Source organism: Danio rerio, chromosome 7, assembly GCF_049306965.1.
Source record: "Danio rerio strain Tuebingen ecotype United States chromosome 7, GRCz12tu, whole genome shotgun sequence".
Classification (NCBI taxonomy): Eukaryota; Metazoa; Chordata; class Actinopteri; order Cypriniformes; family Danionidae; genus Danio; species Danio rerio.
The window spans coordinates 4,681,327-4,705,244 of NC_133182.1; the positions used below are offsets into that span (position 1 = coordinate 4,681,327).

A 23,918-nucleotide genomic window follows, 5' to 3' on the forward strand; every position below is an offset into this window, starting at 1 on the left:
AACACAGTCGTGCAGCACGTCCTTTTCAGGATGGCGCTCCAACTGTGCGTTTCTGGTTGCGGGGGTTTCCTGGCTCCGGATGATGGGCACGATCACTGCATTACATGTTTGGGGGTCCAGCATGTTAATGTGGTGCTCGGGGGCGGTTCATGTCGTCACTGCGATGCCATGACCGTTGCGCAGTTGAGATCACGGTTAGCTTTCGTAAGAGAGCGAGCCACCCCAGTCGCCTCCTGCTCTGCAGCGGGTGCTCGGGCAGATCTGAGGGCTCCAGCGAGAGATGATCTGCCGCCTAAGGGCTCGCGGACCTCTCGCTCCTCCAAGCGCTCCATCCAAGCTTCGGGTACTGGGAGTGATCCGTCTAATCAGATGGTAGCTCTCACGCTCGCTGACACCGGAGATCAGATGTCCTCCGCGGCATTGGAGGGTGGGCTTTCATTGTCCGACGATGATCCAGACCCGCTCGTCCCCTCTGGGCAAGCGAGCGCCGTCAAAACGGATCCTGAAGCGGACATGTTGGCCGTGCTTTCTCGGGCTGCTTCGGCCGTCGGGTTGGAGATGGTTCATCCCCCAGCCCCGCGGCCGGACCGACTAGATGGGTGTTACGTAGAGGACCAAAAGGCGAAGCCTTTGAAGCCTCTCGTCCCCTTCTTCCCGGAAGTGCACAGTAGGCTCACGCAGTCCTGGAGGGCACCTTTCTCTGCCCGCACTGCGTCCGCCTCCGCCCTCACCACCCTGGATGGTGGAGCTGCCAGGGGGTATAAGGGGATCCCGCAGGTGGAGCGCGCCATTGCGGTCAATCTTTGTCCGCGTGGCGCCCCCGCTTTGCGGGGTCCGCCCCGTCTCCCGTCCAAAGCCTGTAGGTTATCTGCCTCCCTCGGAGCTAGAGCTTACAAGGCTGCGGGCCAGACAGCTTCCGCATTGCACGCGATGGCCACCTACCAGCGCTACCAAGCGCAGGCACTGGCCGAGCTGCACGAGGGTGGGTCTAACCCAGGCTTGTTACACGAGCTGCGCATGGCGACCGACTATGCTCTCCGGACCACTAAGTCTGCCGCGTGCGCACTGGGGAAGACGATGTCCACACTTGTGGTCCAGGAACGCCACCTCTGGCTAACCCTGGCAGATATGCGCGATGTTGACAGTTCGCTTTCTTGACTCGCCCATATCCCAGGCTGGTCTGTTCGGCGACACCGTCGGTGAATTCAGCCAGGAGTTCAAGTCGGTGAAGGAGCAGTCGGATGCGATGGGCAATGTCATCTATCGGTGGGGCCGTAAGCCCGCTCCATCCCCTGCCGAGCCATCCACCTCCGCTGCTCCTCGCCGAGGGCGCGTCGAGCACGCCGAAAGCCGGTAGCCCCTCCTGCCCAGGGCGCCGCTAAATCCGGTAAACGGACCGCGAAGCGTCCCTGAGACAGGCCATCCGGAGAAGAGGAGACTTGCTCTTTCCCCGCTGGAGGGCGGGGCCCATATTCCAACGGTACTTTTCAGTGCCATCAAAGTTTCGAACAAAGAGCATTTTTCCCCTTTCCCGGATGTGACAGCTTAAGCCCTGCCAGTCTGGGACACGCTGCCTCTCAGCTCGCAGGGTCTGCATGCTCCGCCAGCGGCTCTCGGGCGCTGGGGGGATGGTCTCCCTTCTCCCAGCCCCCAAGCCCCCTCTCCAGAGTCATGGTGCGGAGCCAGAGCGAATCGCTCTCCTCCAGCTCTTCTTTGGGACCCTCTGGCTCCCCGGATCAGCACACCCGCTCCGCGCTGCCCCTCCGCGGGTGCGTCAACGATTGCTGCGATGACGTCATTAGCGAGGGCTCTGCCTGCCTGGTTAGCGCGGGCCAGTCCCTCGAGGTGGCTCATACGCATGATCAGACTCGGCTACGAACTACAGTTCTCGAAACGGCCTCCCAAGTTCACGTGCTTGTATTTCACCAGGGTCAACCCCCTGTCCGCCCCTGTCTTGCGAGAGGAGATTGCTGCCCTCCTGGCGAAGGGTGTAATCGTGCCCGTACCTCCAGCCGAGATGGAGAGCGGGTTTTACAGCTTGTACTTCATCGTACTCAAAAAGAGCGGTGGGTCACGGCCAATCCTAGATCTGCGCGTTTTGAATCGCTGCCTTCACAAGCTGTCGTTCAGAATGCTTACGCAGAGGCGCATCCTCCGATGCGTTCGTCCTCAGGATTGGTTTGCAGCCATAGACCTGAAGGACGCGTATTTTCATGTCTCCATTCTTCCAGGCCACCGTCAGTTTCTGCGGTTTGCGTTCGAAGGTCGAGCATGGCAGTACAAGGTCCTCCCCTTCGGGCTCTCTCTGTCTCCGCGGGTCTTCACCAAACTCGCGGAGGGTGCCCTAGCGCCCCTGCGGCTCGCGGGCATCCGCGTACTCAATTATCTCAACGCCTGGCTGATTTTAGCCCACTCTCGGGAGCAATTGACTGCGCACAGAGACGAGGTGCTCCGGCATCTCCGCCTATTGGGGTTGCAGGTCAACTGGGAAAAGAGCAAACTCGCCCAGGTGCAGAGGATCTCTTTTCTCGGAATGGAGCTGGACTCGGTCACCATGTTAGCGCGCCTCTCCGGAGAGCGCGCTCGCCTGCTGCTGAACTGTCTGAGGGAGCTCGACAGCAAATTAGTGGTCCCACTGAAATATTTTCAGAGGCTCCTGGGGCATATGGCTTCTGCTGCGGCGGTCACGCCGTTCCTGCAGGCCGGTGTGCCTCTGGGATTCACTCTGGAGAATGGAGAGTCCACCCCGAGTCTGTCCAGCTGATATGGGCGCGATTCGGGGAGGCCCAGATCGATCTGTTTGCTTCCCCAGAGAACGCTCATTGCCAGTTGTTTTATTTCCTGACCGAGGGCACTCTCGGCACGGATGCACTGGCCCACAGCTGGCCTCGGGGCATACACAAGTATGTGTGTCCCGCAGTTAGCCTGATTGCGCAGTTACTGTGCAAGGTCAGGGAGGATGAGGAACAGGTTCTGTTAGTTGCGCCCCTCTGGCCCAACCGGACCTGGATATCAGAGCTCTCCCTCCTCGCGACGGCCCTCCCATGGCAGATCCCTTTGAGACAGGACCTACTTTCTCAGGGACAAGGCACCGTGTGGCACCCTTGCCCCGATCTCTGGAACCTCCACGTGTGGTCCATAGACGCGAGGAAGACTTAGGTAACCTGCCGCCCGCGGTGGTCGATACCATCACTCAGGCTAGAGCCCCCTCTACGAGGCGCGCCTACGCCCTGAAGTGGAGTCTATTCACTGAATGGTGTGTCTCTCGCAGAGAAGACCCCCGATCTTGCCAGATCAGTGTTGTGCTCTCTTTCCTTTAAGAGAAGCTGGATAGCAGGCTGTCGCCCTTCACTCTCAAGGTTTACGTTGCCGCCATCTCCGCTCACCATGACGCGGTGGCTGGCGGCACCGTGGGAAAGCATAACCTCATCATCCGGTTCCTCAGAGGCGCTAGGCGAATTAATCCAACTCGCCCCCCTCTCACGCCCTCTTGGGATCTCGCCCTCGTTCTCACAAGCCTGTGATTTGATCCCTTCGAGCGACTCGATACAGTATCCTTAAGATTCTGTCCCTGAAGACAGCTCTGCTGGTCGCGTTGGCCTCCATTTAAGAGGGTCGGGGACCTGGAGGCATTTTCGGTCAGTGACTCGTGCCTGGAGATGTGCACTCTCCTGTCTGTCAGTAAAGTTCCCCATTCGGTGAGCCCTGCAGATTCCTCCGAGGCCCCCAGCACTGACTCAGCGGAGGAGTCACTCGCTGGCTCACTACATACCTATTCCGTAAATATACCTATTCCGTAAAGCTTCTTTGAAGTGGGGATAAGTTAGGGCCAAGGGCACGTTGGAGGACCGCGCCTCTCATGATTTGGGTGCGTCACGCTTGCCTGACTGCCCTCTCATGGTGGGTGTTGGTAAGGTGCAGTCATTATGGCGCTTTCAATGAGCTCCCATACGTGGATTTAGAACTTCAAATCCACTTATAGTGCTGAAGTTCCCCCCGAAGGGGAACGTTCGAGGTTACTAAAGTAACCCTTCGTTCCCCGAGGAGGGGAACGGAAGCACTATACTCCGTCGCCATCATGACTGTCCCTTAGCTGTTAAAAGTCTCTTCAGCTTAAAAAGGATAGCGTCTGCTAGGGCCAGGTGTGCTTATATGCTCAGTTAATTGGCGATGCAGCACACCTGCGCAAGCTTGCGCTGCCAATTCATTGCTTTCATTGGCCCGTTCAATACTCTTTCAGACGAGCGGCTTCTGAACCGAATCCTTCCATACGTGGATTTAGAACATCAAATCCACTTATAGTGCTTCCGTTCCCCTCCTCGGGGAACGAAGGGTTACTTTAGTAACCTCGAACGTTAAGTATGGTCTTATTCCCGGGGATGCAGCTCATCCTGGCACAGAAAAGCGAAGAAGATGGTTCCACCATTCAGTGAGCCAACCTCGGACTTCCTGTCTGTCGATCATAACAGAAAAGGAGCTGCTTAGAGTTGTAAGCTCTAATGCGGTCACATCGCTCACAGTGTGAACTGGACACAGCAAATAAAGGGGCTGGGTCTGCCTCCTCCTTAAGAAGCGCTTGCAGGTCCACTACGTAGTCTAATGCTGTGTTTGCACCAGACGCGGAACGTGCGGATAAATCGCGCTATTCGCGATACGTTTAGGGCTGTGTTCAAGTCCACTACATGCTTTCAGAGGAGCATCCAGCTCTTTAAGCTCATAGACTCCTCCAGAAACTGAACCTGGATGATGGAGGTTTTCAGCTGTGCTTCTGACTGAGCCCAGCCCAGTTTGATGAACTTCTTGTCGGTGTCCGTTAGGGGATTTCCCCTGGGACGCCAACAACAGGCGATACGTCACAATCACGCCTCCACAAGAGCAAGCTCTTGATTGGTTAATGCGGCGCAAATGTCCGCTGAAGTTCAGATTTTCGAACTCAAGTGATTCAACGTGCATTAATCGCTTCAAACATGCAAATTGCTCAATTCGCGCCATGCCATTCGCGCATATCGCGCCATTCGCACCGCGCCATTCACGTCATTTGCACCGCGCCATTTGCGCGTATCGCGCCACTGGATGTCTAAAAAATTTCCCACAATACACCAGCCACAGCAGCAGCAGTCCTAAAACCTGGAAGTCAGGAGATCCACAAATTTTTGTTATCATTACGATTTTTTACAACAAACACGTTTTTATATATTCATAACCACGATCGTGTTTTACTGTCATGCTTAAAAAAAAAAAAAAAACGATAAAATAAAGCCGCTAAATTTCGCAATCTATAATCCATAATCATAACTCCTCTACAGCAGACCCACAACATTCTGACACTAGATGACACTGGAATACCCTGTCAGAAAAGTGGCTGGAAATGAGATTTTTACAGTGTCTGCAATAATGTTAGTGTTGTTTTCGTGTGTTTACATAGATGAATATGGCCACTGTCTTAATACACAGTACAGTTAGGACCTTATTGGCACATTATATCGTCATAATGACATAACATATGCCAATGATTTCCTAAAGATAAATACCAAAAATTAACACAAGTGGAATCACTACAGCTGTCGTGAACGTCTAAACTCATATGAAGCAAAAGATCACGATGACATCTGATGACGTGTGCAGGTGCTGTAGTGCTGTCCCAAGTCTTAGGGGTAAATTTTGAAGCCCTTCCCATTGGCTCTTCCAACAGAGGGTTAAGGGGTAGGGGTACTAAAATAGAATTGGGATTGGGCTGTTGTCTCGATGTTGGATTTTGGTCACTTTCCTACACAACCTAAAATCAACAAAATATCAATGTAATTTTATGTCATTATTGGACGTCAAAATAACATTATCTTTAGACGCTGGTGACCTAAATCTAACCCAATATTAATGTCTTATAGTGTTGTGTGTCTGCTAGGCTTGTCATGACAATGCTAAAAACAAGTTCTGTCAAATTGTGTGGTCGAGGCCAGTAGTACAATTGTTCATTCATTAATTTTCTTGTCAGCTTAGTCCCTTTATTAATCCGGGGTCGCCACAGCGGGATGAACCGCCAACTTATCCAGCAAGTTTCTATGCAGCGGATGCCCTTCCAGCTGCAACCCATCTCTGGGAAACATCCACACACACACTCATACACTACGGACAATTTAGCCTACCCAATTTAGCCTACCCAATTCACCTGTACCGCATGTCTTTGGACTGTGTGGGGAAGCCGGAGCACCCGGAGGAAACCCACGCGAAGGTAGGGAGAAAATGCAAACTCCACACAGAAACGCCAACTGAGCCGAGGCTCGAACCAGCGACCTTCTTGCTGTGAGGCGACAGCACTACCTACTGCGCCACTGGCTCGCCTGTACAATTGTTTAATCAGTGTTAAACCCTGTAAAAGGGATACAGATGGATACTTTTATTTTACTTAATATATTTTATTAATCAATCAATGTTTTGGAACATCGTGAAGCCTCTGATTTGCTCTGACAGGTGTATGAACATGAAAAAGTTCAGTATTGACTTATCTATGTACCTGCTTCAAATACCACATATATACATTCATATGATACTTTGTGTTCTTTTCGTATGCCATTGTAGTTCACTGTTTTTTTTTTTTTTTTTTTTACAATCATTCAGGTAAAAAAAATAAAATAAATAAAAACAATTAACAAAATGTTCAAATCAATCCTAAAACAAAAAGCCAGTGGAGTGAGGCTAGGACTGCAGTAATATGCTTATGTTTCTAGTCCCAGTTTCTGGTGGAGCTGCTGCATTTTGGACTAACCGAAAGTGCTAAAAAGACAATTGATTTAATTCAACATATGAACAATTACAGTAGTATAGTCTTGATTAGTGTTATCACATTACCAAAACATTCATTCATTTTTTTGTTGGCTTAGTCCCTTTATTAATTCGGGGTCGCCACAGCGGAATGAACCGCCAACTTATCCAGCAAGTTTTTACAAAGCGGATGCCCTTCCAGCCACAACCCATCTCTGGGAAACATCCACACACACATTCACACACACACACACACACACACACACTCATACACAATGGACAATTTAGCCTACCCAGTTCACATGTACCGCATATCTTATAATAAATCTTATAATAAAGCAAAAGATAGCTACAGAGATGAATTGTTAATAAAAAGACCCAGATTAAACCAGTCAGAAAGTTCTGTTTATTTCGTGACACAATACAGTACTGAGGCAAATACAATAAAGAGAATTATAAAAAATAATTGGAATATTTTGATGAGTGACCCCCATCTTAGGGAAATTTTACCTGTATCCCCCTCTGTAGTCTTTCGAAAAGCTCCAACTATCCAAGATAAACTTGTGAGAAGCCATCTTTCCTCTAAGAAAACTAACACATGGTTAAATCAAACAACAGGGAACTACAGATGTGGTAATTGCAACCATTGTGAAAACATGCTCAAGACGAACATATTTAGAGATCCTTCTTCGGGCCGTGAATTTAAGATCAATTCATTTATCAATTGCAATACTACTTTTGTTGTTTATCGACTGGAATGTCCTTGTGGTTGTTTTTATGTAGGAATGACTAAGAGAAAACTAAAGTTGAGATTAGCGGAGCATAAATATGCGATACGTACCTGTAATCCACAATATCCTATGGCTCTACATTATAAAAATCAAGGTCATGGCAATCCAAGTTCATTAAAAATAGTTGGCATTGAACATATTTATAATTCTACAAGAGGAGGAGACAGGATAAAAAGATTAAAACAGAGAGAGACTTTTTGGATATATACATTAAAAGCAACCAGATTTCCAGGTTTGAATGGTGAATTAGATTTCTCTTCTTTTTTGTAAAACAGTTTTTCTATAGTTTCCCAGAAATGGGTTGCGGCTGGAGGGGTATCCGCTGCGTAGAAAGTAGCTGGTTGGCGGTTCGTTCCGCTGTGGCGACCCCGGATTAATGAGGGGACTAAGCCGATAAGAAAATGAATGATTAAATGAGTTTTTCTATAGATGCTTTACAGATCGTCATTATACATTGATGTATGTGTTTATATGTATGTATGTATTTTCCATGTATATGTATATATTGTATACATGTATGTGTATGTATGTATGTATGTATGTATGTGTATATATATATATATATATATATGTATATGTGTATGTATATATACGTATATGTGTATGTATGTATATATATATATTCTTTTTTCTTCTCTCTCTCTCTCTCTTTTCCCATATATGCAAGTGGGTGTTTGTGTATCTATGCCGAATTTATGATGATAGTAGAGTTTGCTTGTTAAATTATTTGAGTGCCATTTGAGATGTTTAAATGAGTCATGTGACCGTAGTACTCAAAAGAGACTCTAGACGCACCTGATCACTGTTACCCTGATGAAGGCAGACTTCTGCCGAAACGCGTTGGTTTTTAGAGATTTAGCCATGTGAATAAAGGCTTTTTAATTTTTTCACTTTACTCGAGTGCCTTGGACTGATTCTTGTTGCAGTTTGTGGTTAAACTGGCGTCTACTGAGGCAGTGTGGTTGGGTTTACGTCACTCCTGTGCTTTGGGCATCTGGTTCTGGGTGAGTGGAGAGACCGTGTGCTATCAGAACTGGGCTCCAGGGAACGGCACATCAGAGGAGGACTGTGAGCCCACAGTGAGATCTGGAGCAGTTCAGTCTGGAGGAGATCAGACCTGGATCAGCCGTCCTGAAACTCACAAACTCAACTTCATCTGCAGAAACTACTGAGAGTGAAGAAGTAAGATGATGGATGTGCTCTGTTTTTTATCATTGGATTTTGAAGTAATCACTTTACATAATAGAATCAACTTCAATAGGCATTATTGCCTTACAATGCTTCACACTTACTGCAAACGCATCAGTTCACTTGCTTTTTATGTAAACTACCTGCATGGACACTTAATTTCACACTATTTGTGAATCTTGCTTTAGCTTTGTGGGGATTTCAAATCTTTGAGAAACTATAAGGAGTCATGATTTCATCAAGTCAAGTTTTGTTATGTTGTACCCAATGCAAAATGATTTTAATGTTCAATGGTTTGTCATTAGAGTCAACCTTCCATGAACCCATGTCTACATAATTATCATCTGACCTCTGATCAGTTTTATACATTCTTAAATACTTGACTTAAAACATAAACTAACAAAAATACTGCTAATACACAAATACAAATCTTACACAGCACATTTGACTTTATTTAAGCACTTCAGGAAAAAAAAAACTGAATAACATTGTGAAGTAAACAGTTCATTTAAGGCGTTTGGGGTTTGTGGTGTTTTTTTCCTTTGTTAAAACAAGCTTTATAAACTCTGTGGTATATATTTATTTCAGAATACAAGGTCATATTCTGCTATCTTAAGTTTCGTGATGGATCATCTATAATGCCTTTGGATAAAATTTCCTGTTACTTGAGTAAATGATTTATATAAATAGGTTTAAATATATCAATTATTATTATTATTTTGAAAATTTGGCATTATTATGTCTTTTATATTTTATTTTAATCATTATATAGTAAATTTAAATGAAGTATGAGTTTTCTTGTGTTTATATGGATACTTGTATGATACTGTGGGTAATTCCTTTTCACCTATAGAATTTCTTTTATTATTTATATCATGTCTTTATATTAAAGAAACAGATTGAATGTGGATCACGAAGCATTATATACATCAGTGAAATTATATAATGGTTATAGTTTAGAGAAAAAAAAAACTAAAGTTAGTAATTGTAAAATATTTACTGTCCTCTTGTGTAATGAATGTATCACAGACACCAGTGAAATAAACATGTAAAACAAGTAATCAGTTGATTATTATGTTTTCTCATGTGAATTGAATATGATTTTGGTAACACTTTATTTTGATGGTCCATTTGAGTATTAGTAGACTGTCTGCTTAATATCTGCTGATACTGCTCCTTCAACAGACATTTAACTGACTATAGGAAACTTTGCAAGTACACGTCAACTTACACTAACCCCAACCTATCAGTCTACTTATAATCTAATGAGAATTAGTTGGCATGTAGATGCAGTGTAATTAAATTCAACAAACGAACCTTTAAAATAAAGCGTGGCCACATTAAATATATTTAATAATGATAAAAATTGTTGCTCACTTCATGCAGATGCATTAATGGGAGTTGATGAACGTGCAAAATTAAACATTTCTAAAATAAATATTGATTTTTTTTTTTTTTTTACAATTTTATCAAGAACAAAAAGTCAACGACATTTTAAAAATATTTCATACAGACGTTTCAAAAACTAGTTTTGCAGTTTACGTTTTTGTGTATTTTTGCATGAATGTTAAAGCAGTGATGAACAAAATGTAGTAAGAACAATAACTGATTGTTCATCCTTCAGTTTCCCATCAGAGATGTAAATGTCCATTCTGAAAGTCAAAACCAGCTGTGTAAATAAGCAAATGAATAATGAGGGTGTGCACACATGGAAATGTGTTCGAGTTTTTAACCATACAAACAAAAACAGAAGTAAAAAGCAGAACTATTTTTATTTATTTACTTTTTTTTTGAAAATCAGGTCAAAGTCTAGATAAATCTGAAAACAAAAAGTTTTTGATTATTTAATATTTTGTTTGTTTTGTTTTGTGAAGACCGCCAATCCATATATTTTATGATATGCCGATGTAATTAGCTGATATCTTGACCCTAGTCAGTCTGCTACCGTTTCCCAAACTTTTCAGCCCGCGACACCTAAAATAAAAATCCTAGTTTTTATAAATATATAAACCCTGCACACACACACACCAAAAGGCCCAGGTCTATTCTTTATTTAATTCTGGAAAATGTAACCCTGAGACCTTCCTCCATATTCAGTCGTGGCCTTTTGTACACTGCAAAAAATGCTTTTCTTGCTTAGATTTTTTATCCTGTTTCTAGTCTAAATATCTAAAATTTCTTATATCAAGAAGCATTTTCTAGACAAGCAAAACATATTGTCTTGTTTTGAGAAATAATATGCCAATATTAGTGAGCTTTTCCTTAAAACAAGCAAAATAGTCTGCCAATGGGGTAAGCAAATTAATCTTGTTTTTTCTTTTGATGTAAGATTATTTTACTTACCCAATTGGCAGATTATTTTGCTTGTTTTAAGGAAAAGCTCACTTAATATTGGCATATTATTTTGTCAAAACAAGACAGTATGTTTTGCTTGTCTAGTAAATTCTTCTTGTTTTAGGATTTTTAAGATATTTGGACTAGAAAAAAGACAAAAAATCTAAGCAAGAAAAGCATTTTTTGCAGTGTATTTCTGTAATGTAATGTGTATTTATATTGTAAGGATGTCTTAGTCTCTCCATAATATCAGAACCTGAGAACTGTTATGGGACTCCACACGAGACACAAGCACAAAAATTGGCAGGAGCAAAAGCAATAAACTTTCTAATTTGAGGAGAAGATCACCTAGGAAACTAGCTGTTCAGGTTATCTCGATATGAACTCATACCGATATGTTACCAACTACAGAAAAAGTACACGCAGCATAGATTTCATCCTTAATTAGGTTCAACACAACACAAAATATAGCCTACAGTCAGTGGAAACCTCTCATCTGTGTCTGTAATCTTCAGCAGCACGTGTAGTCTCTATTAGAGAGTCATTCCATTATTCCCAGTTCATGTTAGTCCAAAAGGTGATAATAAAAATTAAAACAAGGCAGTTTGTTCATGTTTGCTGAAGAAATAGGGTGCTGCTTTTTTCCCGGCTTCTCCTTTTTTTCGCGCTTCACTCTCGCGTTTGTCAGTGTCTAACGGGATCGGGTTTTAAAAGCAAGTCAGTAATCAAGCGCACGTTATTATCATCAGCTCAGAAAGTTTGTTATTTCAGATATAGACGCGCGGCGAGCGCCAGCAAGAAAGTGAAACCGCTCGCGCTTCAGACTGTCTCGTTAAAAAACTACGAGGCACAGGGTAGATTCTGCTTTACTTCATGGCTTTGTGATTGTTCATCAACACGATGACAAGGTTTGTTTGATCCTGGATCGACCTTGTCTCGATATTATATGTATATATAATTTGCTGTAATATCTCACTGTGTATTTCAAACATGGCGGTTATTTTGTTTTCATTCTGGCTTGTTGCGTAAGCGAATGATGTATATCTGTAAACCAATAACATTCAGCTGCTCGTCTAGCTCCGCCTTTTGGTACCGTTTCTCGTGTTTGGTATACTTTTAAAAAGGGTGCCGAAAAAGTGGTTTGGATCGATTCGGTACGCCTTTTGACAGTGGAAACTGCCATAAAAGCGTAACAAACCAAACCGTACCGTACCACTTAGTGGAAATGGACCATTACTGGAGTGAAAAGTGAGTTACTATGTAAAATAAAAAGCATATGTTGTGCTTAGTGCCATCATCTTAAGCATATAGAGTGATAAAAAAAAAAATGATAGACTACATGACAAGGTTATTTATTTTTGTAGTTAAGTGAAACATTCATGTTTGTTGAGTTTATATAAAGGAAAGTGTTACTCATACAGAAACACTGCTGGTAAAGTTAGACAATGATGTTCTGTTGTTTAGGCTGCTGTAGTATGTGCAGGTCAAAATAAAACCCTCAAAAGATTTTTTTAGGGGTCAAAGAAAGTTATTAAATGCAAAACAAGCGCTTTTTTAGCAATAAAGTAAACTGAAACTATCATGATGTTTTGTTCATTTAGCCTACTTTGTAATATTAATAATTCCTTACATTTAAATAGCTTATCTAGACACACAAAGCGCTTTTCACAATAAGGGGAATCTCTTTATCCACCACCAGTGTGCAGCATTCACCTGGATGAAGCGATGACAGCCATATTGCGCCAGACCGCACACCTCACACCAGCTGATTGGTGAAGAGCAGACGATAAAGCCAATTATGATATGGGGAGGGTTAGGAGGCCATGATGGACAGATGTCAGTGGGCAAATTTGGCAAGGACGCTGGGGTTAAACCCCTACTCTTTTTTTTTTTTTTTTTTTGAAGGACATCCTGGGATTTTTAATGACCACAGAGTTTGGACCTCAGTTTAACATCTCATCCGAAGATGGCGCTCACTGAGCAGTATAGAGTCCCCTTCACTATACTGGGGCATTAGGACCCACACAGACCGCAGGTTGAGCACCACCAGTTGGCTTTACTAACACCACTTCTGGTAGCAACCTAGCTTTCCCATGTGGTCTACCATCAAGTTAGTGACTGGGCACAGCCCTGCTTAGCTTCAGTATGCCACCATGTAAGAGTTGCCGAGAGCTAGCTGCTGGCTGTTAGCTATTAGTCACAATTATGAAAATATTTGTTTTATATTTTTTATAGTTTTGTTTATATGTTGCTGTTTTAGGACAGGGATCCTGCATGTTTTAAAGCCTATATGTGGCAAGGAAATAAAAGCGAAACACAACCCCGAAACCCCCGTTACAAAAAAAGGGCTCCCCCAAAGGCCACAGTATAGTTCAAACACTGAACAAAGCATCATAACGTACGACTTAAACAAAGAAAAAAGCCAGCAAATTAAAATAAAATAGATCAAGCTTGATGGCTGGCAGTAAAGTCTCTCTCTGCTCAACGTCGGTCTATATTTCGTCACCTTAGAATTATAAGGTTCTATCTGACATTTTTGTCAAAATTGAGTTATTGACAAATTGTTATTAAATGACAACTTATTTACATTATGGGATGTTTTTTATAAGTTGTTTAGATTTTAAGAGTTTTTATTTAAAAAACAAATGTTGCACAAATATTGTTTGCTATATGGAATGCAGAAACTTTGAAGCTCAATATCTCAAAATCATTCAGAATGCAGATAGAACCTTTTAAATCCAAGGTGACGATAGCCACTCTGCAATAGCACAACTTGCCGCAGGTGCGCAGAGGCAGGCCTACCAGACTCCAGGAAACAAACAGTGAGTGACGTCATGACACAAACCAGCAGGCAACAGCTGTAACAAGGTTAACTCAAACTAACCGACAGATGCCAGTATACAAATAAGAGAAAATAAATAGACAAATAAACAAATATAGAGGTCTAAAATATGAAACATGGGCTTTTAGTGTCATAAACAAATGATTTGATGTGCTGAATGAAGGATGAGAGCTAATGTGAAAGAATCACATAGTTGAGGTGGATTTATCATGCGAAGCCACTATAGAAAGACTTCATTGTAAGAAATAGAAACTCGACTCTCGACCACATTCAAATAATCTCACTTCAAAAGAATTACAGAAACAATGATCAACACAGAGGAAAACTATGCAAATACACCCGAATGTTTAGAGAAATAAACAAATGATGTGACGTGCTGAATGACGGATGAGAGCACCGAATAATCACACTGCAGACAGAAACATCAGACTGAGGACAGAAACACACCACCTCTGAGGTAAGAACACACACATCTACATATTACGCTTTAGATATTCTTCATTATTGTGTAGTCTGCATTTATCTTTCTCTTTTAACTGTTGTTATGTTTTACTCCAAATGGATCTGATTGTTAACATGTTTATCAGTGTGTTTCCTCCTCAGAAATGGCTCAGACTCTATATTTCCCTCTTCTCCTCATTGGTGAGTGTGTTTGTGGTTTTATTTATGGTTTATAGTTTCATTAGGTTTGACTCTGTTCTTAACATCATTAAAGCAAAGTGTCTCTTTCACAGCTGTCTGCTCCATATCTGAATGTGTTCAGCGTCAGTATCACTTTATAAATGAGAATAAGACCTGGACTGATGCTCAGAGATACTGCAGAGAGAAATACACAGATCTGGCCACTGTTGACAACATGAACGACATGATCCAGCTGAACAAGAGTGTGAAAGTGAATGATAAAGGTGTCTGGATTGGTCTGCAGGGTACAAGGGCTTATAATTGGCATTGGTCTTCCGGTGATCCTGTGCTCTTTCTGAACTGGGCATCTGGACAACCATACAGTGGTAATAATTGTACTGTTATAAAAAATGGAAAGTGGTTTGTTGGGGCATGTAATGCCACTTGGACTTTCATCTGCTACAACAGTGAGTAAAATCCTTGACAACAAACTTTAATTTAACAAAAGATACTTTAAATGTGATATTAGCTAACATTATAAAATATACTTTGCAAAACATAAATCTAATATTTTTTCAAGTCAAATCTGCTATACATTTGGGGCAGATATTTCTGACAAACCCACTATTAACTAAACTGAAAAAAGAGATGCTGAATTATAGTCTTACAGCATAAAGTTTAAACATTTAAAATAGTAACCATAGTAATATTGATAAAAAAAAAGTTGTTCTTAACATTTCACCACTGCTTCTGTTCACATCAAAAGCAGAAAAAGAATAAACTGATAAAATAAATGTATTTCCTTAAAGTGAGCAGAGGACTGGTGTTTGTCAATCAGAGGATGAAGTGGAGAGACGCTCAGAGTTACTGCAGACAGAATCACACTGATCTGGTCAGTGTGAGGAACCAGAATGAGAGTCAACAACTGGAGAAGTTCATTAATGACAGTCAGACATTTGGATCTGAAATCTGGATCGGTCTGTTCAGAGACATTTGGCAGTGGTCAGATCAGAGCAACTCCTCATTCAGATACTGGAAAACTGGTGCACCTCAAGCTCCAGATGATCAACGCTGTGCAGCAGTTGAACAGTACTCTTGTGGACAATGGGGTGACTACTTGTGTAGTGGTAAATGGCAGCTTCCTTTTGTGTGTCATGAAGGTGAGCAGATCCTGCAAACACACTCAATCCATCATCAGCTCCAGATCTCTTAAATTTGACTCTACATGTCTGACATGACAAATTCCTCCACAGTGTTTGTTCTGCATGTTGTTGTTGATCAGTCTCTCTCTAGTTTCTGCTTTGTTTTGTGTCCAGATAAACTGATTGTGATCCAGCAGAATCTGTCGTGGTCTGAAGCTCTGAGATACTGCAGACAGCATCATGTGGATCTGGTCTCGGTTCAGTCAGTGGAGATGCAGTATAAGGTGATGAACGTGGTTAAACTGGCATCTACTGAGGCGGTGTGGTTGGGTTTACGTCACTCCTGTGCTTTGGGCATCTGGTTCTGGGTGAGTGGACAGACCGTGTGCTATCAGAACTGGGCTCCAGGGAACGGCACATCAGAGGAGGACTGTGAGCCCACAGTGAGATCTGGAGCAGTTCAGTCTGGAGGAGATCAGTCCTGGATCAGCCGTCCTGAAACTCACAAACTCAACTTCATCTGCAGAAACTACTGAGAGTGAAGAAGTAAGATGATGAGTGTGTTCATTTTTCATTCATCATTGGATTGTGAAATAATTATTTTACATAAAATAATCAACTTCAATAATCATTGATGCCTTATGCTGGGTTCACAGCAAGTGTGAAGGATTGCGTCACTGTCACTCACAATGTGCAGAAGAATAGACTTTGTATAGCGTAATAGACTTTGCATTTAATCTAATTTCATGTACTCTTACATTCACACTAGTTGTGAAACTAGCATTAGAGTACAGTAGTGATTGGTGGTTTTGAAGCACATCTTTGTAGGGATTTCACATCTTTGAGAAACTGTAATGGTTTGAAGTTCATATCTAGCAGACAGAGTCATGATTTCATCAAATCAAGCTTTATGTTATATCTAATGCAATATGATTTAAATTAGCAATGATGTGTCATTAGAGTGAACCTTCGATGATCCCATGTCTATATAATTACCATCTGACCTCTGATCAGTTTTACACATTTGTGAACATTTCAATGACACTTTTGGAAGGTACAGTTGTAGTTAAAAAATTGACCCGAGTAAGCTTTCCGTTACTAGTATTCAGTTAAATAAAACAGATATTACAGAAATGAAGATATTAAATAGCACATATTATTTGACATCATTCAATCACTTCAAAACACTGAATAATTTTGCGAGGTGAACAGTTCATTCAAAGCGTTTGGGGTTTGTGGTGTTTTATCATTTGTTAAGACATTTAAGCTTTATAAACTCTGGTAAATAATAATTTCAGACTTTAAGGCCTTATTCTGCTAAGTTTTGTGATGAGTCATTTGTCATTTATATTATATTTATATGTGTGTGTGTGTGTGATTTTATTGGGAAATTAGGTTTGATATGGCTTAAAATATTACTTTAATCCTTATATATTTAATTTAATATGAGTTCTCTTAATTCTTGTGTTTTTGCAGATCCTTGGTTATGGGTAATATTTTTTCACCTATAGTTTCTTTTATTACTTCTATATATAAACAACTGTTTAACTGTGGATTGCTAAGCATTATGTACCTATGTAACATTAAATAATGGTTATTTAAAAAAAAAAAAAATTGGTCATTAAAATATTTACAATTCTTTTGTGCTATTAAATGTACCACCTGGTTCTATTAGGTAAGACTTCAGACTGGAGTTAGTTAGTTTTTTGTTAATTATTTTGTCCTTGCTCAGCCCTGAAGCTATTTTGTTTCTGCTCCTATGCTTTGGTTTTATGTAAATACAAACTTTTTCCCCTTTTCTCGCAATAAAAGAACCTTAAGGTCATTAAAATCATAACCAGTAAACTGTTTATTTATATCTTTAACTTGTTCAACCTCAGCCTGTTAATATTATGTTATTATAAATAATATTATGTTATTGCTGATTTCAGAATTGAATATTGTTAAATATATTTAATAATGAGGACAAGCATTTTTGCTCACTTGATGCAGATGCATTAAAATTAGTTAATGAACATGCACAATTAAACATTTCTACATTTGTTTATAAATTTTTTTTTTACTAACATTTTTAAAGTTAGTTTTGGATTTGAACTTTTTTTGTATTTTCTGCATTGACGTCAAAGCAAAGATGAATTCACTTTAATGAGAACAATGTAAGAATCAGCTCTTTGGTTTAAATCACATTTAAACTTTGGGGATTCGAATCTAAAGATGCAAACATGATTCACATAGAATTATTCAAAGCTAACACTTAACCTCCGTATTTGTCCAGCAAATAGAACGTTTAGTGTTAAGCAATCCTGTATTATATTATTACGTGGCCAACAATAACAATATAAAAACAGTATCTAATTATTTAATGAGCAAGGTAGCAGTATCTGAAGCTGAGGCATTAACTTATAAAGCACACAACACACCAACACGGATCCTAAAATGAAACAAAAGTTTATTGCTACTCTTTAACACAAAGTACTAATCTACATAAAACAAGCAAACGCACATACACACACGCACAAGCAGTTTGAGGAGAGTTATGACTGAGTGGATTCAACTTCTAGCATTTGCTATGTTCTTAGTAGGGTTGGGCATCTAAGCTATAATGCCGATCCGATACGCATCTCGATACAAAGAATACGATCCGATATATTAGCGATACATTTGTGACATATTGCGATGCGACACGATACGATTCACACCCATATCACGATACGATGCGATATTTCAGCACTAATTAGATCAAGTTTATGAGATAATGTGAAAGAGGATGCTGTGCCATTGAATGAGTTTGATTATTTATAAACCAAGCAAAACCAAGACTTTTTTTTACAAACTGGCTCTTCTCTCAGAGCCAGAGTGTCAGTTTACAGTAGAGGGCCATTTTAGAACATATAGCACATATTATTTAAGTATTTTCAAGATAAACAGAATGTATAAGTGCAATATCAATTAAAAAAATATGTATATATTTGCACTCTTTCAACATAAAGGTTTAGCATTGCACAACAAGAATTGTGATTTAACTTTTCAACTATGAAAACAAGTTTTACAAAGATATATTTTGCCACTGATTATTCAAAACTTAAGGTTGTGAACTAGCAGTGTTATGCTGCTTTGAAACATCACTGTCACTGTAAACAACAGGCTAATAAAAATATAACAAACCAGCAATCTTCTTGCTGTGAGGTGGTCAAACTACCCACTGTGCCACCGTGACACCCAATTATTTTTATCATTATTATTATTAATATTATTATTATTATAATTAAATAAAAATTAACAGGAGGAGGTGTTTAAAACCTTCGTTCTCCGTGACACTAGGCTGAATATCTTTGCAGATGAACAATGCAATAGCATTCGTTATTGGCGTAGAGCGCACACAACTGTTGCGCATGGAAAAAAAAACTTGCAATGCTTTTCTCACCACTTTTGGAGCTGGTTGAAGCAGTGCGAAAGCCGGGGATGCAGAAACACTGGAAGATGCCTTCACAACAACACCGTGGCGCTGCTTCAAGTGAGATTTCAGATTACTCGTACTGCCCGCGTATTTTACAGATGCGCGGCACATTTTGCAAATTGCATCTGTCCTGTCATGTCGTCCATCCTTAAATCCATAATGTTGCCATACTTTAGATTTAAAACTCAGTGGGGAATACAATGTTTGTTTTGCTTCTCGCACTTTCTGAGGGCGCTCCACTAGCTTCATCTGCACACCTGATACACTGAGTTGTAGTGTGAGTGTACACATCCGCAAATCCGTTGCTAAGGCTTACTTTATGTAGGTCGATTAAATTATGCACCAAAAACAGGTTGACAACACTTGTTAATAAATAAAAAATACATTCTATATTAAAAATATAAGCTGTATCTCGGAAAAATCGATGCATCTCGCAAAAACCGATGTATCTCGATTTGCTTCCAAAATTTCATTCATCCTCTGCTGCTCAACCGATTCACTCGCATCGTGCACGCGCATGACCGCGTATCGATACATATCGGTTAATCTTCCCATCCCTAGTTCTTAGCATTGCAACCTGAGAAAAAACAAAACAGAGAATGTCGCTATACTTTACTACTTAAACATAATTCACACCAGTTTCAGCAATGGATAGAAACCTTGTTTGTGTTATTTGCATTCTGATGGAATTTTGGTTTCCCGACGAAGCTGATTGGTCAGCGTAGCAACTTCAGTGACGTGCTGGAATTCCCTCGTCGGTGAAGAAGGGTTTCCTTAGTCATTTGCTAGGGATACAGATGTTGGACGAGGCGACGTTCGAAGTCCTTCCTGGGGTTTCTATGGTTATTATGGAGTTTCAGAGTTATGTGTTGACCCGATGGCTTGTTGTTGAAGCTGTTGCGCAAGCAGACCGGGGGTCGAGCCAGCAGCAAGTGAAGGTCGCAGTTTGCTCCTTGATGTAACGAGGCGATGTAACGGCCACAGCATGAGAAGAGCGACGTCCGGGCAGCAACGGCGTTGACGACTGGCAAAGACGACCGGCAAAAGACGACAAAGAAATTTCTTGTTAAAAATTTTTTAGGCTTTGGTATAGGCTGGGCCTACACACTGATTTGTCCAATCAGAGAAGCTGCAGAGGTGGGGTCACCGCAATTCCGCCCTCTAGAAGGCCGGGTTGGCAAATTGTGTCGGTGCTGCTTTAAAGGCATAGTTGTTAAAGTAAAGTCTTATAACATGGACACTTTTCGTAGTATGGTTTCTTCATATAAACCAATGCATTTGAAACTTTCCTACCTTTCAATCAGTACATGATGTGTTTCACCAACATTCTGTAGATTTCATTTGTCACTGAGGGCTATAACTCAATAACCATCCATAACAGTTTTGTTAAACACATGGGACATGTACACACAAAAACCTACAGAAACATAAAGCAAACATACATTACTCGAATAAACACAGTTTTACTGTAGGTTCTTTTAAAATTTGGAAGCTTTTCTGATTGCTTCTGTGTCTGCCTGAGAATGTGTATTCCTTGCAGACGCCAAAGGAGGCGCGAACCAAAAGGCACTCTCAAAAACTGGTTTGGGGGTGTTTTGAGTGTAGAGTATATTAGCATGCAGTTGCGATCGCGACTGGCAAGTCATCCTGTGGATTGCCTTTTGTTGGGTGCTCGTGGATTGCTTTGAAAATGAAATCAAAGCTCAGACATGTAGGCACCAACCAATCTTTTAAGAATAATATGGTCTGTGACTTGTTCGGATCTGGAACGATCCATTGACTCCCTACAACAATAACTGGCTGTTCATCCTTCAGTTTCCCATTAGAGATGTAAATGTTGTCCATTCTGAAAGTCAAAACCTGGTGTACATAAGCAAATGAATAATGAGCCTGTGCACACAAGGAAATGTATTCGAGTTTGATAAACAAACAAAAAAACACATGAGTAAACAGCAAAATTATTATTAAGATGTTCATATGTTTTGTGAAATGGTGATGTTATTAGCTGATATCTTGACCCTAGCCAGTACACAACATATAACAGCAACAAAAGCGGCAGACTACATGCTTGTGTTTATGCTGCAGAGACTACTGAGCTGATTAGCTTTAATAAAGCAAATTTTTATTCTCCTTTGCTACATTAAAGGGCCATGACACCCCCCACTTTCGGTTAAAGTCTACTTCAGAATTTTTTCAAAAGATGCATGATTAATGGGCGTGGAGCTCCGCGAGCATCGGGCAGGAGTGGGCATAGCCATCAGGGGAGAACGTGAGCGAACAACTGTTGTTGTCAGTTTGCTCACAAAATGAGACACAAACCGTGAGGAGACGCATGAGTTTATAGTTTACAAAGTTAAAATGCAAAGAAATGAACAGTGACTTAATGCCCTGCTACATTTGTTATTCGTAATTTCATATACACATAACCACAATTAATATCATTATATAGATAAGTGTGTTCATGTAAACACTATAAATGAGGACTTCTCCCTCGATCCCCGTATCCAGCAGACTCAGTACAGCAGGTCTCCTGACCCGTCTATTTTAACCATTAACCCTGCTGGTAATCTGGAGGATTTAGGCAAACACAGCAGCACGGCGATGTGTCTGAATGTGAACGAACTCCTGATAAAAGACAACATCCACCATTCTCTAATTCTCGTGCTGCTCTCCCGACAAAACTGCTAGCAGCACACACACAGCTTTGCTGTATGATCGGCCCTGACAAGATCGCGGGGGAAACATGCAACAAACCCCGTGGATGATGGAAACAAACGCATATGAGCCTTCATGAACAGCTAAATACTGTGCTGTGGTTTCCGTGTCTCTCAGCTCGGGCTTGACACTGGCAGGTCTGGCAGGTCTCATGAATAATTAAGCAGCCGGCTCTTCTCATAGGATAAGAAACTCCGCTATGAATAATAATGAGAAACCGACGCGTCATCATTGCACTTGCAGTACTGCGCTACGTTTTTTAAACCCGGAAGCTGAAATTAGCTGACAAAAGCTCAAAATTATCCAGTTTTCCCCACAATTAAAGCTGACAGGTGCTAACATTGTCTTAACTAATGCTCAACACACACAAATCTGTTAATATATAAAAAAAAGTTCTCCGGGGTGTCCTGAACCTTTAAGCAACAAATGAATAGGCTTGGCTAAGAGCTGTAGCAATACAGTGAGGCTGATGGCTAAAGTGTTAAAGAGCAAGGGTTATATACACATTGAACTCAAGTCTCACTGAGGAGCAGAAGCATAAAAGAAGTTGTAATGACAGAAAGATGAGAGAGGACCGGGCCTGGAGTTTTTGATTTGCTTTCAGTTCAGTGGTAGTCATCGTTAGGGATTGTCATTGTCTGTTTGTTTTCTTTATTTACTCATTAAATTTTAAATAATCTAGTATTTAAAAGTTCGTCGGTTCTCTGCCTTCTCTATCCTGATGGCCAGAAAGCCATCAGCTTCATTATTGTTTGATTGACACGTCACCACTGAGTTAAATTCAGATTAAGTTGACCAGATTCAGCATAGAAGAGAGCTCTCTGATCTGAGCCAGCTGTGATTTTGCTACATTTTGCAAATATTTGCAGATGATATTTATTATTAGATTATCAGTCATCCTTGCGTGAGTGAATCCCTCCATGGTGAGTTACAATTATAATGTGATAATAATACTAAATGCTGATTTGTTTACACTTTGCACTCATGCATCGGAAGTTGGATTGAGAAAACAGCTACTGCCCCCCACGGGTGAGGAAATACACATCACAGAACGCATACTCTCATTTAAGTCATCTATTTGGCATGTCGATGGGCAGCTTTTTGATCGAGACACCACACTGTGTCCAAACAGTTGAGTCTAAACACGGAGAAACAAGACAAGGAGAACCGCTTCGTAATGTCACTGATACAGCTAACAAGACTCGGCAAACTGGATGAGTAAATGAGTGGCTACGTCCGAAACCGCCTACTACTCAGTAGGTACTGCATTTGAATGTAAACGTACTACTCGGCCATTAGAAAAGTGCGTTCTATACAGTATGAATGTGAAAAGTATGAATGGAATTCGGACGTACTACATCCGCCATTTTGTCATGGTCACGTGACCTACCTGCGTCAGTTGCGTCGCCTCACTTCCATTCATGAATTCTCTCACGGGGCATTATGGGATAGCGCAGCTTGCTTGGGATGCACACTTCAAAATCTCGCCGGAAGTAGTAAGTCATCCGGGTACTTCTCGCCTACTGATTTTCAAATTCTATGAGTTCGGACATACTACTCGGCTCGCATACTGATTTTAGCGTACTATATAGTATGGAAGTATGCGTTTTTGGACGCAGCCAGTGTCTTATGTAGGGTGAGTAATCAGTCTCTGACAAGGCTCAGCTGGTGAGAATGCAATCAGTCTTGATGAGTGAACATGTGTGAGTGTGACCGGTGAGCATGTATGAATATGTAGTCCAGGGGAAAGCGGAAGTGTAGTCCTTAGTGTTCTTGCGAGAACCAGCGATCTCTGCAGAGCAATCACTGGTTATGTGACAACTAGATGTCTGGTGCTGCCTTGGTGTCCTCCAAGCTTTATTATTTTATTAAATCTAAGAATTAAAACCAGAAAGACAGGAATGAAAATAGTAAACTGGGAATGCAGGAAATACAGGTTGGGAAAATACAGAACACACAGGAAGAGCTCACAGCAAAAACAGTCTAACAAACAGAATGAAATTAAGGCTAACAAGGTAACAAAGTGATGGAGACAGATGTGCAGGTTTATGTGTAAGTTATCAGACTCT

General features: G+C 41.5%; 1 protein-coding gene across 3 annotated transcripts; it reads left to right on the plus strand.

The window, feature by feature from the left end:
• The first annotated feature begins 14,322 nt into the window (after positions 1-14,322).
• si:dkey-81n2.2 lies at positions 14,323-17,504 on the plus strand. Of its 3 annotated transcripts, none has more exons than XM_009302857.5 (6): positions 14,323-14,371; positions 14,518-14,556; positions 14,649-15,002; positions 15,345-15,695; positions 15,852-16,223; positions 17,154-17,504. In XM_009302857.5, the coding sequence occupies exons 2-5, from the start codon at positions 14,520-14,522 to the stop codon at positions 16,211-16,213; spliced, it is 1,104 nt and encodes a 367-aa protein (XP_009301132.1). In that variant the 5' UTR covers positions 14,323-14,371; positions 14,518-14,519; the 3' UTR covers positions 16,214-16,223; positions 17,154-17,504. The 3 variants fall into 3 exon arrangements, with proteins under 3 accessions (XP_009301132.1, NP_001121833.1, XP_073762016.1); XM_073905915.1 differs by having other exon boundaries at positions 14,352-14,371; positions 14,502-14,556; NM_001128361.1 differs by lacking the exon at positions 17,154-17,504 and having other exon boundaries at positions 15,345-15,578; positions 15,852-16,307.
• Positions 17,505-23,918: the final 6,414 nt, after the last annotated feature.

Bases quoted from the DNA above. Each gene is read 5' to 3' on its own strand.
- si:dkey-81n2.2 (XM_009302857.5), top strand. From the start codon at position 14,520: ATGGCTCAGACTCTATATTTCCCTCTTCTCCTCATTG. The intron at 15,003-15,344 runs GTGAGTAAAATC...ATTTCCTTAAAG, and splicing joins GACTTTCATCTGCTACAACA to TGAGCAGAGGACTGGTGTTT. The intron at 15,696-15,851 runs GTGAGCAGATCC...TTTTGTGTCCAG, and splicing joins TCCTTTTGTGTGTCATGAAG to ATAAACTGATTGTGATCCAG.